At 33.9% G+C, this 14,713-nt stretch overlaps 1 protein-coding gene across 1 annotated transcript in view; it reads left to right on the forward strand.

The window, feature by feature from the left end:
* Positions 1 to 14,713, forward strand: part of SMC3 (structural maintenance of chromosomes 3) — a 35,679-nt gene that overhangs the window by 3,104 nt on the left and 17,862 nt on the right. Inside the window, exons 3-12 of the mRNA XM_069460935.1 lie at positions 4,292 to 4,330; positions 5,914 to 5,981; positions 7,891 to 7,962; positions 8,361 to 8,440; positions 8,715 to 8,793; positions 11,216 to 11,333; positions 12,281 to 12,456; positions 12,985 to 13,065; positions 13,296 to 13,460; positions 13,802 to 13,923. Of these exons, the coding sequence (XP_069317036.1) occupies positions 4,292 to 4,330; positions 5,914 to 5,981; positions 7,891 to 7,962; positions 8,361 to 8,440; positions 8,715 to 8,793; positions 11,216 to 11,333; positions 12,281 to 12,456; positions 12,985 to 13,065; positions 13,296 to 13,460; positions 13,802 to 13,923 (1,000 nt within the window). The remainder of the gene's footprint in view (positions 1 to 4,291; positions 4,331 to 5,913; positions 5,982 to 7,890; positions 7,963 to 8,360; positions 8,441 to 8,714; positions 8,794 to 11,215; positions 11,334 to 12,280; positions 12,457 to 12,984; positions 13,066 to 13,295; positions 13,461 to 13,801; positions 13,924 to 14,713) is intronic.

Below are 14,713 nucleotides of genomic sequence, written 5' to 3' on the forward strand. Positions count from 1 at the left end.
CCTTCAGACTGACCATCCAAGCTGTGGGGATGTAGCCTCCTCCTCTTGGGCTAAGCTGCTGGGGTATATTAGTTCATTAACTCACAAGTTAAAAATGGATAAATATCTTAATATTTCAATTATATAATTTTATAAATGATCTGTAAAATGATGACCGTTACTATCTAGAGTGATTACATTGTGCCTGTAAGATCTGTCAGGTACCTTTGTTTTAGCTGTTTTACTCTCTTGATTACAACGTTAGAATTTCTAACAGTCACTGTTACAAAGGAACGTTGTGCAAGTGTGCTTTCTTTTGCAGTAACTAAAACAAATGAACCTAACATGACTTTATTGGTTACATATGTTTTAAAAACAGGTACCTCAGGAAGGCAAGGTGGCTCATGCCTGTAATCCCAACACACTGGGGGTGGGAGGATCGCTTGAGGCTGGGAGTTTGAGACCAGCCTAGGCAGCATGGGGAGACTCAGTCTCATTAATAAATAAAAAAATAAATCTTAATGTAGAAAAAAAAAGAAAAAAAATAAAACCATGGATTTTGGATTTTCACTCTTTGTAAAATAATTTAATTAGAAATCATTTTGTAGATATGTTTTCATATGAGAAATAAAAAGGAATGAGAGCCACAGACCTAAAATAAAATAAATAATTTAAAAAAGACCAAAAGTAGTATATACTGAGATTGACCTTGAAAATATCCAGTGAAAGCATACTACTTTGATTGTTAAATGATTTTGGAAAAAAAAAAATCAAGATTTGAAGGCCAGTAGCTCTTGTGCTGATATTTAATATATGTACCAAATATATACCTCTTTAACATTTTTCTAGCATTTTAGCAAGATAAATGTTAATTATAGAACATTATGGAAAAGCTTTGAAAGGAAGAAAATTAAAATAAATTGTAATCCTTCTACTCAAAAATAACCATTCTTAATAACAACAGTCTATACTTGTCTTAGCCCTGGTTTCCTAGAAAACAGCAGGCAGGCTTAGCTGCTAAGGCTTTCATGGGAGGTCTAAGGGCAAGAATGAAGGGAAAAGCTGGTCACAGTGTCATAAAGAAGACACAGCTGGCTTGTGGTCATGTTAGATAACTTCCAGACAGACATTGTGGACCCACTCTGCCTTAGAAAGGTCAGATTGGAAAGGAATGGAGAGGATTTGTCTGCTGGTGCCTGTCTGTCTTTGGTCAAAGCTGACTACATAGGGCATTCCCCCGAGCTCTTGGATTGTGTTGCTCTGGGAATTAGCCCCCCTGAAGTAGTCAGGGAGTTACAGCCTCCTTTGGGTCTTCACAGATCTGACCTGAGTATACTCCCAGGAGAGGCAGTAACAACCACAGGTATTAGGAGATTGAGCCTCTCTGATTGGCAGCCAAGGCCTGGGCTGGGACAAGTGAATCTGGGGGCACATATGAACTGGGTCTACGTCAGTACTCCTCTGATCTTTGTATATATCTGTAAATTGGCCTTTTTAAATTAAAATGGGCTTATATAATATTGGTAATATTTTTTTCTCAAAAGTAAATCTTGACTATCTTTGCTTATTAGATATTCAACATACATTATAATTGCTATATAATGTTCCACTCTATGGGTAGGAGTAATTTTTATAGGGAAATTTGTAAAGTTTCAGTTATTTATTTATGAATACATTATGGTTTTAACTATTTATAGTTGTGTAATGATAAATTATCTTTTTAAATTTTTATTTAGAAATAATTTCAAGGCCGGGCGCGGTGGCTCACGCCTGTAATCCTAGCACTCTGGGAGGCCGAGGCGGGTGGATCGCTCAAGGTCAGGAGTTCGAGACCAGCCTGAGCGAGACCCCGTCTCTACTAAAAATAGAAAGACATTATATGGACAACTAAAAATCTATATAGAAAAAATTAGCCGGGCATAGTGGCGCATGCCTGTAGTCCCAGCTACTCGGGAGGCTGAGGCAGTAGGATCGCTTAAGCCGAGGAGTCTGAGGTTGCTGTGAGCTAAGCTGACGCCACGGCACTCACTCTAGCCTGGGCAACAAAGTGAGACTGTGTCTCAACAAAAAAAAAAAAAAAAAAAAAAAAAAGAAATAATTTCAAATTTATAGAAAAGGTGCCCCAGTAAGAACTATACAGCTAATACTCATACCTTTTACCTGGAATTACATTGTTGGTTTTTTTTTTTGTTTGTTTTTGAGACACAGTCTCGCTCTGTTGCCGGGGCTAGCGTGAGTGCTGTGGCGTCAGCCTAGCTCACAACAACCTCAAACTCCTGGGCTTAAGCGCTCCTACTGCCTCAGCCTCCCGAGGAGCTGGGACTACAGGCGTGCCACCATGCCTGGCTAATTTTTCTATATATATTTTAGTTGGCCAGATAATTTCTTTCTATTTTTAGTAGAGACGGGGGTCTCGCTCTTGCTCTGGCTGGTCTCGAACTCCTGACCTCCAGTGATCCTCCCGCCTCGGCCTCCCAGAGTACTAGGATTACAGGCGTGAGCCACTTTGCCTGGCCTGTCGTTTATAACATTGTTATTTTTGAAAAATACTACGTAAATGATACGTCCTTTTGAGGCTATCACATCTGGAGGCACATGAGGTCCATCTACCTCTTATTGATGATGTTACTTTTTATCACCCAGTCAAGGTGGTGTCTGATGTTTCCACTGTATAGTTACTGTTTTTTCCCTTGCAGCTAATAAATAATATGGGGAGATAACTTTGGGACCATGCAAATGTTGTGCTGTGTATAATACTTTCTCTCTAAATTTAGCATCTGTTGATGACTCTTGCCTTTATTCTGATGGTTACAAAATGATGATTTTTCGTTTCCAGCACTCCTTTCACATTTATTTAGTTGACACTTGGTATTCTCCTATAAACAAGAGTCCTGCCTCCTTATTTATTTATCAGTATGGACTCATGGATTATTTCCCCCACCAGTAATTTATAATTTATCTAGTTATTTTGGTACTCAAATTGCCCTGGATTTAACCAGTGAAAGCCCCTTTCAAGCTGGCTCTTGTGTTTATTATATGCCTTTCTTTTTTTTTTTTTTTTTTTTTTGAGACAGAGTCTCACTCTGTTGCCCAGGCTGGAGTGAGTGCCGTGGCGTCAGCCTAGCTCACAGCAACCTCAAACTCCTGGGCTCAAGCGATCCTACTGCCTCAGCCTCCCGAGTAGCTGGGACTACAGGCATGCACCACCATGCCCGGCTAATTTTTTCTATATATATTTTTAGCTGTCCATATAATTTCTTTCTATTTTTAGTAGAGATGGGGTCTCGCTCTTGCTCAGGCTGGTCTCGAACTCCTGAGCTCAAACGATCCGCCCACCTCGGCCTCCCAGAGTGCTAGGATTACAGGCGTGAGCCACTGCGCCCGGCCTATATGCCTTTCTTAAGCACTCCTTTACTTTTTGGCATAGCGTAAATGACCTTTTTGGGATTTACTTTGCGTAAAAAGTGGTAACTTTGGGGCTAATTTGCTCAGGATGTTTTGGTTCAAGATTGAGAGATTGACATAGTTATTTATCACTCTTAACACTGAACATTTCTAGCCAGGCATGGTGGTGCACGCCTGTAGTATCCCAGCTACTCAGGACAGGAGTATTGCTTGAGTCCAGGCGTTTGAGGTTACTGTGAGCTAGGCTCACGCCAGGGCACTCTGGCCCGGGCAACAGAGCCAGACTCTGTTTCAAAAAACAAACAAACAAAAACACTGAACATTTCACTGAACAAATTAATTAAATCAAAAGCATTTGATATCTTTTTATATGTAGAATTGCTTCTATCTAAACTTAGGTAGTAAAAAATGTACCTTATAATCGTCCATACTTTTGTGGTTCTGAGAGACTATATGTGACAGATTGATCGTAAACAGTTTAACATGAGGACAGTTTGAGAATTTAAGACAATTAAGTATTTTAGAATGTTAGCAATATATGAATCTTCAAATAATTGTTTAAAAAATAGTGTATATAATTAAAATAGGATTCTACATCCATTGTAATGATTATAAATTAGGAAAGCCGGGTTTTTTTTAATTCCTATTAGTTTTAAACTGTTGGAAAAGAGCAAAAGAATTAACAGTGAAATACCTTTAAAGGAAAAACTATCTGTAGTTTATTATACTCATTAAGTGATTAAAGCTTTTTTGTTTATTGGAGTTTTTTTTTGTTCAGTGTTTTGTTGTATTTAGCTTTGAATATTAAGATATATTAGAAAATGGGATTTTAAAATGAGTACTTTTAAAAATTTAAAGAGTTTATTGGTTTTATATAAAATAACTTGTACTTTTTAAAATTTTATAGTGGGCAGAAATGGATCTGGAAAAAGTAACTTTTTTTATGGTACGTATTGTTTTTTGAATTCTGAATATCTAGACCTAGGTACCTTAAGATAATTTACTAAAATCACTGGTTTTCTGAGGTTATGTCTGCATGAAACCCAATACGGGGTTGCATTTTCGTATAGCAGGTTTAGAGTGTAGGAATCTAAGTCCTACTCTGTACCCAGTTTCTAATTAGCTATGTTTGGGCAAAACACTTAACCCCTCAAATTGTTCTTTTCATTTTAAAAATGGAGATGTTTGCCCTGTCTACCTCAGATGGGTCCTGAAAATCAAGTGAGGTAATCCACATGAAAGTGCTTTTTAAACTTGAATGCAGTTTGTAAATGTTATAAATGTATGTGTTAAAAATATGTATAAATGCAGTAGAATAGTTAGTATTGTTTTGGAAAATGGTTCATCTTTCTGTTTCACCTTTTAAAAAATGTTTTCTAAGCTTTTTATAAAGGATTGAGTGGTATAAAAAACTTGAGGCTCAACAGACAATATTGTCAGTTTGAAGGCAGTAAATAGAGCTTTGAAAATTCTCTCCAAAGATAAAATGCATTTAAGTATAATAATGCCTCTTAAATCTTTTGGAAAGAAAAACCTTTTAACAGAATTAGACTATACAAGGAATAGGTTGAAAAATGTGAACTCCTTAGTTGGGTAATGCTTGAGGGAAAGGGGGATTTAGTACACTGGTTTAGTAAAGACAAAGGTTCTCTCTCTTCCGTACCAACAAATCTGAAGGGTACTCTATATCCTGTGTATCCCATAGTAGTTGTAATTTGGGAATAGCAAGAGAGTGGATTGGAGCGAAAGTGTGTATTTCAAATCTCCAGGGATGAGAGCAATTTGAATCTCCTCCTCCCCCCAAAATCCCTGTGATTATGAGAGACAACTCTTTCCCACCCCCAGCACACACATTAATGCTCACTTGCATGTACTCACACTCCACCCCACCCATACAGAATATCAAAGGTCTCAGGTGGATTGAGACCAGAACAGCAGAGTAAAGAAGTCCATTTCTTGGGCACGATGATCCAGTTAGGCACTCTGTATGGAAGTGGGAATGGCTCTTTTCAGAAGGTAAGGGCAGTATAAGCAGCATAGTACAAGTTGAAAATGTGAAACATTTCCCTGTATTTCGTTAGTTTTATTTCTTTTGACAAAATACCCAATTAAGTATATTGTTAGAATACATCTTGTTTTGTTAAAAAAGATTTTAATTAATACATTTGTGTCTAGTGGGGAAGATAAGCAAATGTACTATTAATCTAACCAGTCAGTGTAGCTTTTGGTCAAGAAGTAGACCTTAGTTTTGTTTGTCTGTTTTCTTGTGCCAAAGTGTTTTCTCTTTATTTTCTTACTTTAAATGTTTCAGTGAAAACTTCTCAATGTTTTTCTTATATCATCATTTCCTACTTGATTAGTTTAATGTGCAGGCAAATTTTCTACATTCCTTTCATCTACATGAAACAGGTAATTTATCTGCATTGTTCATTACCTGATACACTGTATTCTGTTAAGCTATGGGAAGTTATGAGTAAGTGATAAATCCCATTTTAGACTCAACTAATAGTTATGTTTTTGTATTTCTAGCAATTCAGTTTGTTCTCAGTGATGAGTTCAGTCATCTTCGTCCAGAACAGCGATTGGCTTTGTTGCATGTGAGTGAGACTTCTTTAAGACATGATTGATATTATATGCTTTAAAAAAATATATTGTTAATCCTGGTTAAAAAAAATCATCTGTCCAAGTTTCAGATTCTTTGTAAAGATAACACAGTTTATCTCTTAAGTGTGCTATTCTGCTGTGAAATTTAGTCCAATATATTAATGGCAGATAAATGCCTAATTTTTATACAATGATTAGGAGAAAATTGTATGATTTGCCTATAGATGGGTATATCTGCTGTATAAATTTCTTTAAGGATATGTTCTGGTAAGGTTTAGGAAGCAGGTTTGCTGAGGAGAAAGAAGAGTTTGAAATTGAGGATTAGGAACTTACAAATGCAGAACCAGAAGTTAATTGGTAGCATAGAGAAACAATCATTATAAACTAAACAACGAAAAAGTTGTCTGTTTTATTTTTAACCATATTTGTACTTAGATAGTAGCATCATTTTCCAGTATGAAAAACAGTACAGATGCTCCTTGACTTACAGTGGGGCTATGTCCCAGCATACCCATTGTAAGTTGAAAATACCATAAAGTTGCACACGGATTTAATAAACCTAACCTACTGAACATCATAGCCTAGCCTACCTTAAACATGCTCAGACACTTAACATTGGTGTACAGTTGGGCAGAAACATCTAACACAAAGCCTATTTTATGATAAAATGTTGAATATCTCATTTATTGAATACTGTACTGAAAGTGAAAAACAGAATGCTTGTATGGGTACTCAAAGTATGTTTTCCACTGAATGTAAACTGCTTTCACACCATCCTTAAGTCGAACCGTATTAAGTCGGGGACCATCTGTAAATTTACGGTAATGCAAGGTGTTAGAATTTTTTACTAATCGTGAATAATGAACTAAAATAAGTTTAGGATAAAAAATTATAAGAGGTAGCCAGGCATGGTGGCACGTGCCTGTAGTCCCAGCTGCTCAGGAAGCTGAGGTAGGAGGATTGCTTGAGGTCACAGTGCACTATAATTGCGCCTGTGAATAGCCACTGCACTCCAGTCTGGGCAACATAGTGAGACCTTGTCTCTGAAAAACAAATTATCAAAAGTATAATAATATAATTATCTTCCTTCTGATTTGAATATTGCTCATAATTAATTTTAAGACCAGAAAATGAGATTCTTCAATATATCCTAATGGTGTCTCTTACACTCAGGAAGTTCTTTTTGTTTAACCATTATCTTTTTTTTTCCCTCCTTCAGTTTGTATTTGTAGCCCAGTAATCAGGCTTGATTCCCTATAGAAAAATTCTTTTTAGGTTTCTCAGATAAGCATTAAAAGAACGATAACTTCTTTAGTATAGTTCTTTATTGTATTGAACCACTACATACTAACAGTTTTTAGAATCTGGAAATGATCTAGACTTGGTACATAGTTGTCATGTCATAAATTGGTCTAAATGTGACACATGTTAAATGTATATATTTCTATAACACATTTAAAACCATATAGACCGTTTCAAATTAAGTATTAAAACAGATTTCTAGTAATTATTACATAATTTCTTAGAGTTCCTTTCTAGTATTAAGATTAAACTGTAAGAGAAAAGCCTCACGGAGTTTTAGATACTGGCAAATAGGTATAATTAGGCCCCAGACTTGTGGTATAAAAAAGTGATCTGCAGAATAAAATGTAAGTATATGTAACTTTGACATCTTTTGCATAGTTCTTATTTTTTATTCAGAATCGAAAGCTATTTAGTTGAAAAGTTTTCTTATCCTAATCCAATGTCTCTGCTGTTCAGGCAAGAAGGGGATATATACTGGCCTTATAGAAATTTTTCTCTGTTGAGTCAGGCTTGTTACCTTGCTTTAGACTTTAAAAATGTTTGCAGAATATGAATGTACCACTTAAATGACAAATTTCTTATTTTTCTTATTTTTAGGAGGGTACTGGCCCTCGTGTTATTTCTGCTTTTGTGGAGATTATTTTTGATAATTCAGACAACCGGTTACCAGTAAGTAACTTTTTCTTTCCTTTTTTTTTTTAATTTTTTATTTTGTAGTGATGTTGAGAATTTTATTGATGTATTAATAGCTAATTTTTTCATACTTTGAAACATTTATAGCTGTAGTTAAACTTTTATAATTTTTAGTTTATGTTAAAATAATTATACAGTTTACATACTGATTTTGTTTTAAAATTATGAATATGCTGGTGAATTACAAATGAAAGTGTGTAGTCTATTGCAAAAAAATGTCTTCATTGTGAGTATTCATAGCATTATATTTAGTGAGATAATTGAAATTTTAAAATAAATAGTTATGGTCAAGGACTTTAAAATGACCTTCATTAAAAGTGTTCTATTAATACTTTACTATTAAATTAACTTTGGGCTTTTACATTTTTTCTTAGATTGATAAAGAGGAAGTTTCACTTCGAAGAGTTATTGGTGCCAAAAAGGATCAGTATTTCTTAGACAAGAAGATGGTCACGTAAGCATTTTTCTTTAAATTTACAATTTCTTTACAAAAGAGTAAAAATAATTCTTTTTTTGCCTCATGTAAGATATACTTGCCTCATATTCAACAAATGAGTATTTAGAGCATAAACATAAGAATCAGAAGGTTCTCTGAGGCTCACACAACAGATGGTTTAATTGCTGGTCTGTACTTCCTAATGCTACTTAACCCAGGAGCTATTCTTTGCTTATTATTGGCTGCTTTAAAATTATTTATCTGAAAAAATAATTTTAATGTTTATCAACAGGAAAAATGATGTGATGAACCTCCTTGAAAGTGCTGGTTTTTCTCGAAGCAATCCTTATTATATTGTTAAACAAGGAAAGGTAAAACAATTGTATGTCCTTTTGTTTTGTTTTGTTTTTAGAATTTGTTTTCTGAGTAATTCTTCTCTTGAATGATGAATTTGGTTTATTGATTCTAGTGGTATAGTGGTTAAGCTGAAGTAAAGTGGACCTTACTGTTTTTTGTTCTTATTGATTTATTTTGTATTGAAGTTTATTATCTTTTACATGGATCCAAAGTACAAAATAGATCCATTGCATATTGGGATAGAAGTATTTAGTAGATTAAGTGGACATTGTTTTCTTAGTGACCTGTATTACTTACTGAGGTGCACTGTGTTGGAAGACATTACCTTATAGAAATTGCAGTGATCATATTTAAGAATATTGTAGAAATTGTATAAAAGTGATATTTGAAAAAATTATTTTCTAAAGTTAATATGCTTTATTTCTCAGTTTATGACAGAAGTAAAGTATTAAAAAGCTTATATTACTGGAAATCTACCAACATGCTACATATTATTTTGCCTTATGAAAGTTGTATTTTTTATATTTTTTAAAGCAGCTAAACTACAGACTTCAGCTGATTGTTCTGCTGCTTCCTAATACTTTGAACTATGTCTAAGATAATTCCTTCTCATGACTTATCCTGTAGTGTCCTGATAGTTTTGTGTAGTGTGTTTCTTTTTTGGACTAGGGGAAAATTCTTGAAGATATCCACTAGTTATTTTATACTGGAGGTTTTTTAAGGTACATGTTGGAAAGTTAGCATTTAGAAGAAATGATTACAAGAGTATGGAGTTTCAGTTTTGGAAAATGTGGTACTGGATGAACAAGTTTTCGAAAAGGCTGTCTTCACTATTTGTGGGAGAGAAATTTCTTAAAACAGAGGCTGATTTGAAAGCAGTTATCTGAGTCCCCTCCCCCCAGAACATAGTCCCTTTTACTTCATTTCAGTATCTGCCCATATGTCATTTTAGATAAGCCATCCATGACTACCTTATATAAAAACATTGCCTCCCCTCCAACTCTATATGCTTTATTTCCTTAATCTGGTTTATTTTTCTTCATAACACTTATACTGTTATGATATGCATATTTTCTGTCATTCCCACTAGAATATAAGCTCCGTGAGGGCAGGACCTTCTTTACTCTTTGCTCCTTTCTCAGTGCCCAGCAGAGTGGCATATATGTTGTAGCCATTCGATAAATTATTTTTGAGTGAGTAAATTCAATGAATGAACATGTTTTATTGGGGTGCCCGATAATGAGAACCTGAAGCATGACTCTCTGTATACTTTTGATAGACTATATTTTCTTAGCTTAGAGCCTGTTCTCTTTATGTAAAAATGTTAGAGTAATTATCACTTCAAGTTTTTAATGCAACAATAGCATTTTTGACTTTTATTGATGCTTGTTATATTAAGTTGTATGGCACTTAGGTTGTACCGCTCTCTGTATTTAAAGCATACTTTTTTGTTATATAGTCTGCCCTCCTTATTTGCCGGTTCCACATCTGCAGATTCATATCCTCAGATTGAAAATATTCAGGAAAAAACCCCCAAAATAACAATATAAGAATAAGAAATAATACAAATTAAAAAAATTTTAACTCTATATGTAGTGTTTACATTGTATCAGGTATTGTAAGTAATCTAGAGATGATTTAAAGTATATTGGAGAATGTGTGTAGGTTATATGTAAATATTGTGACATTTTATATAAGGTACTTGAACATTCCTGGGTTTTGGTGTCCTCAGGAGGTCCTGGGACCAATCCCCAATGGATACTGAGGGATGATTGTATTTTTAATAATATTATAGCTTTTAAAAAATGTATAGTCAGTGATGTTTTCCCCTTGTAAAAATACCTTATTCTTTGGTAATGGAGCTCATCTTTTATGCCTTATCACATTGACTAAGAAAAATGGTAGTATTGGATACTCCTTAATTTGTTAATCTTAAAGGAGATTTATGACTATAATTCTAATTGGATTTTTTTTGCAAGTTTCGTTTAAGTAAAGGCAATATAGATATGTAGGTATATGTACTATATAAATTACATTAGTCAAATCACAGTCTACTTAAAACTTAGCATGTGAATACAGGTTGACCATCCCCAATTCAAAAATCCAAAATTCGAAGTGCTCCAAAATCCGAGACTTTTTGAGTGGCTGACATGATAGTCAAAGCAAATGCTCGTTGGAGCATTTCAGATTTTCAGGTTTGGGTTGCTCAACCGGTAAGTATAAATGCAAATATTAAAAAATCCATTAAAGCAGTAAAGGTAATATTGTTTAAAAAAAAAAAAGTAGGAAAAAATCCAAAATTTGTAACACTTCTGCTTCCCAAGCATTTAGGATAAGGTATACTTAATCTGTATATGTATTAAAAACTTTCAAGGTGGCGTTCTTATTCTTAAAGAGCAATCTATAGCTATGTAGTGATTTTTCTAAAATTTTTAGATCAACCAGATGGCAACGGCACCAGATTCTCAGAGACTAAAGCTATTGAGAGAAGTAGCTGGTACTAGAGTGTATGATGAAAGAAAAGAAGAAAGCATCTCCTTAATGAAAGAAACTGGTAAAATAAATGTGATTCTGCCTGCCTTCTTTCTGTTGTGAATTGCTTTTTCATTGTGTTGTAATTATAAAAGGAGTTATGTCTATTGTCAGAAATACACTGTGTGGTAATTTGCCTATGTACTGAATGGAGAGAAAATTAGTTTGAGATTTCTAATAATTCATCCCTTGGAATAAAGGCGCACTATACGGTAACATAGGACCTTTGCAGGTCAACTACTTTTGCTTCTAGCTTTCTTGTCAGTTGTTAGGACAAGACATTGGGATGTATTCCTCCAAAAAAAACACTGGAGTATCAACTGGCATTAGGTTTTAAATTGTTCGGAATAAGTTAATGTAAAACTTTGAACTTGTAATCTTTAGTACATTTGTTATGGAAACTTTGCTTTGCTTTTCATTTGCTGTGTCATATCATGGCTTAGAGTCAGACAGTCCTGGATTAAAAATCTGACTAATAATTAACTGACATGACCTTAAACTTTATCTCTCTGGTCCAAAACTTCCCCATCTGTAAAATTCTGTAGGTTGTGGTGGTGAGTTAGAGGATCAAAGTAGCTCCATGGTAGAAATACAGTTACGTATTCAATATATGGCAGCTATAGATAATGCTATTATTAATAAAAGCTGGGGATTCATAACACCAATGATGTTGTTAGCTTTTTGTCAGTGTTTTGGGGGAAGGCTCACTGACTGTTAAAAAGGAAGCTTAAACTGAGGCCATTACATATGTAACGAAGAATCAATGTCACTATCTGTAAATTTGTTCTCTGATGCTTTTCATAATAAAGCATCTTAATTGCCATTTTAGTATCTTAGATTTGGTTACCACATAATATCAAAGGATAATGCTACAGTTCTTAAGGGTAAATTTATGATATATTTGAGAAGTGATATTATTACATAAAAATTGTATTCATTTCCTTCACCCCCTCCCCATTTTTTTTTAAGAGGGCAAACGGGAAAAAATCAATGAGTTGTTAAAATACATTGAAGAGAGATTACATACTTTAGAGGAAGAAAAGGAAGAACTAGCTCAGTATCAGAAATGGGATAAAATGAGACGAGCCCTGGAATATACCATTTACAATCAGGAACTTAACGAGACTCGTGCTAAGCTTGATGAGGTAAAATATTTACCTTTGACACTTAAAATCAGATTAATTTTGTTTTTATGACTTTGTTAAACTCATGTGGTATTTACACTTTTCAATGATTTTAAAAAGAAACTTTAAAAAACCTCTCAATGAATTCATTAGCAATTTTTTTCTTTCCGTTTACTGTAAGGAAAATGCCTAGACCCATGTGTCCTTGCTGTAGTTGTATGTGAAATATAATCAGATGGTGGTGTCAGGCAGACCAGATGAGAGGAAAGCCACCTTTGAGGTTTCTTGGATTTTTAGAATTTATTAATATCTTATAATTAGTATTGCTGACATTTTACACAAAAATTTGTTTAGGTAATGCTTCAGTTTTCTATTTAAAGAAAACCATTTTAAAACTTTTTGTAAAAGTTTTTTAAGTAAATTATTACTTTCGGTTTATTTTAGTAAATACAAAAAATTTTACTAGATGTTATGAAATATTAAGCAAATACAAAATTAGTTAGAAACACAAAGTTAGTTAGAAATGGTGGCTTGTTTTTCTTTTTTCAGCTTTCTGCTAAGCGAGAGACAAGTGGAGAAAAATCCAGACAATTGAGAGATGCCCAGCAGGATGCAAGAGATAAAATGGAGGTAAGATCATAAACAAGGTGCCGGTTAACTTAGATTTTTTGACCTCAGTAAGCCTTTTTGTACCAGAATTATAGAATGGTAACCATAAGGGGGATTGAATATTAGAAAGACAAGAGTAGTACTAAAAGAGTAAATGAAAGAAAAAGAAGGGACAGAATTAATGGTATCACAATTCTACCACTGTACTTCTAATTGCCTGACTCATTTTCTGTTCAATACTTTTTGAATAGGATATTGAGCGCCAAGTTAGAGAACTGAAAACAAAAATTTCAGCTATGAAAGAAGAAAAAGAACAACTCAGTGCTGAAAGACAAGAACAAATTAAGCAGAGGACTAAATTGGAGCTAAAAGCCAAGGATTTACAAGATGAATTGGCAGGCAATAGTGAACAAAGGGTAAGTTAAAATGCTAAAAATGAACGACATAATATTCAGGTGAGTAGGAATTGCAGAAGACAGTGCTTTATTTGATGGGTTCATGTTTGAGTTTTTTGTAAAACCTTTGCCACATTAAAATAAATTTGCACTTAAGTAGCAACTTAGTACTATCTCTTTGTTTCTTACGTTAAAAAAAATTTTGTGTTGTAAGATCAATTTTTCTCATGAGTTTTTTTCATGAGAAAACTTTTTTTTTATTATATTCAACCCCAGGAGACAACATTTTATGCTAGACTTAAAAATTAGGCAAAAAATTTTAAGCAGATTGCTTTTTTAATTTTATCTTGCTTTATTTACAGAAACGTTTATTAAAAGAGAGGCAGAAGCTGCTTGAAAAAATAGAAGAAAAGCAGAAAGAACTGGCAGAAACAGAACCTAAATTCAACAGTGTAAAAGAAAAAGAAGAACGAGGAATTGCTAGGTCTGGGAATTTTCACCAACACGTTAACTTTCTACATAGTTTCTTCATAGAACCTAGTTATGGGTTAAGAATGTACTAGCACGGTAAAGGGCAAAAGTTAAATGCCCACTTCAAAGAAATAATAACTAATGTTTAACAACTACTGTGGGCCATGGATTGTTGTACACATACTGCCTACATTATTTCTCCTCAAAAACTCTAGGAGATTGATGTTAGCCCTACTTTAAATTCAATAAACTTGAGCCTCTTGGAAGTGAAGCACCTGGCCTAAGATTATAACGTAGCTAAATGTTGGGCTTTTTTAAAGCATGCATTACGTTCTTTTTTTTTTTTAAACTCAAACGACATCTTACTGTATGTTTCATTTTACAACTTACTTTCTTCCCTGAATGCTGTTTTAACAGCTTTTAGTATCTATAAATTGGACTTGACGGTGTTCGCTGATTTCACATTATTTAGTATATTATCATGTTTTTATGCCACTTATATTCCTTTTAATGAATTGGCTATTTATATCCTTTGCCCATTTTTTTGAGATTTTTTTTCCTTACTGTTTCATAGGAATGTTTTATGTAATCTGGACGTTATGTTATAATGGACCAGTGTTATATAATGTATGTTATAAATGTTTTCTCTCTTTTTTTTTTTTTTTTTTTTGCCTTTTAGAGTGTCTTTTATTGCAATGAGTTGAAAAGGTTTATGTAGTTAAGTATAATTACAATGTTTTTGAAAGTTCCTGAGGTGTAGGGCACGAAAACTATCTAGATTTACTGACCAACCCAGACCTGGA

The sequence above is a fragment of the Eulemur rufifrons genome, chromosome 28 (genome assembly GCF_041146395.1).
Source record: "Eulemur rufifrons isolate Redbay chromosome 28, OSU_ERuf_1, whole genome shotgun sequence".
Taxonomy (NCBI): Eukaryota; Metazoa; Chordata; class Mammalia; order Primates; family Lemuridae; genus Eulemur; species Eulemur rufifrons.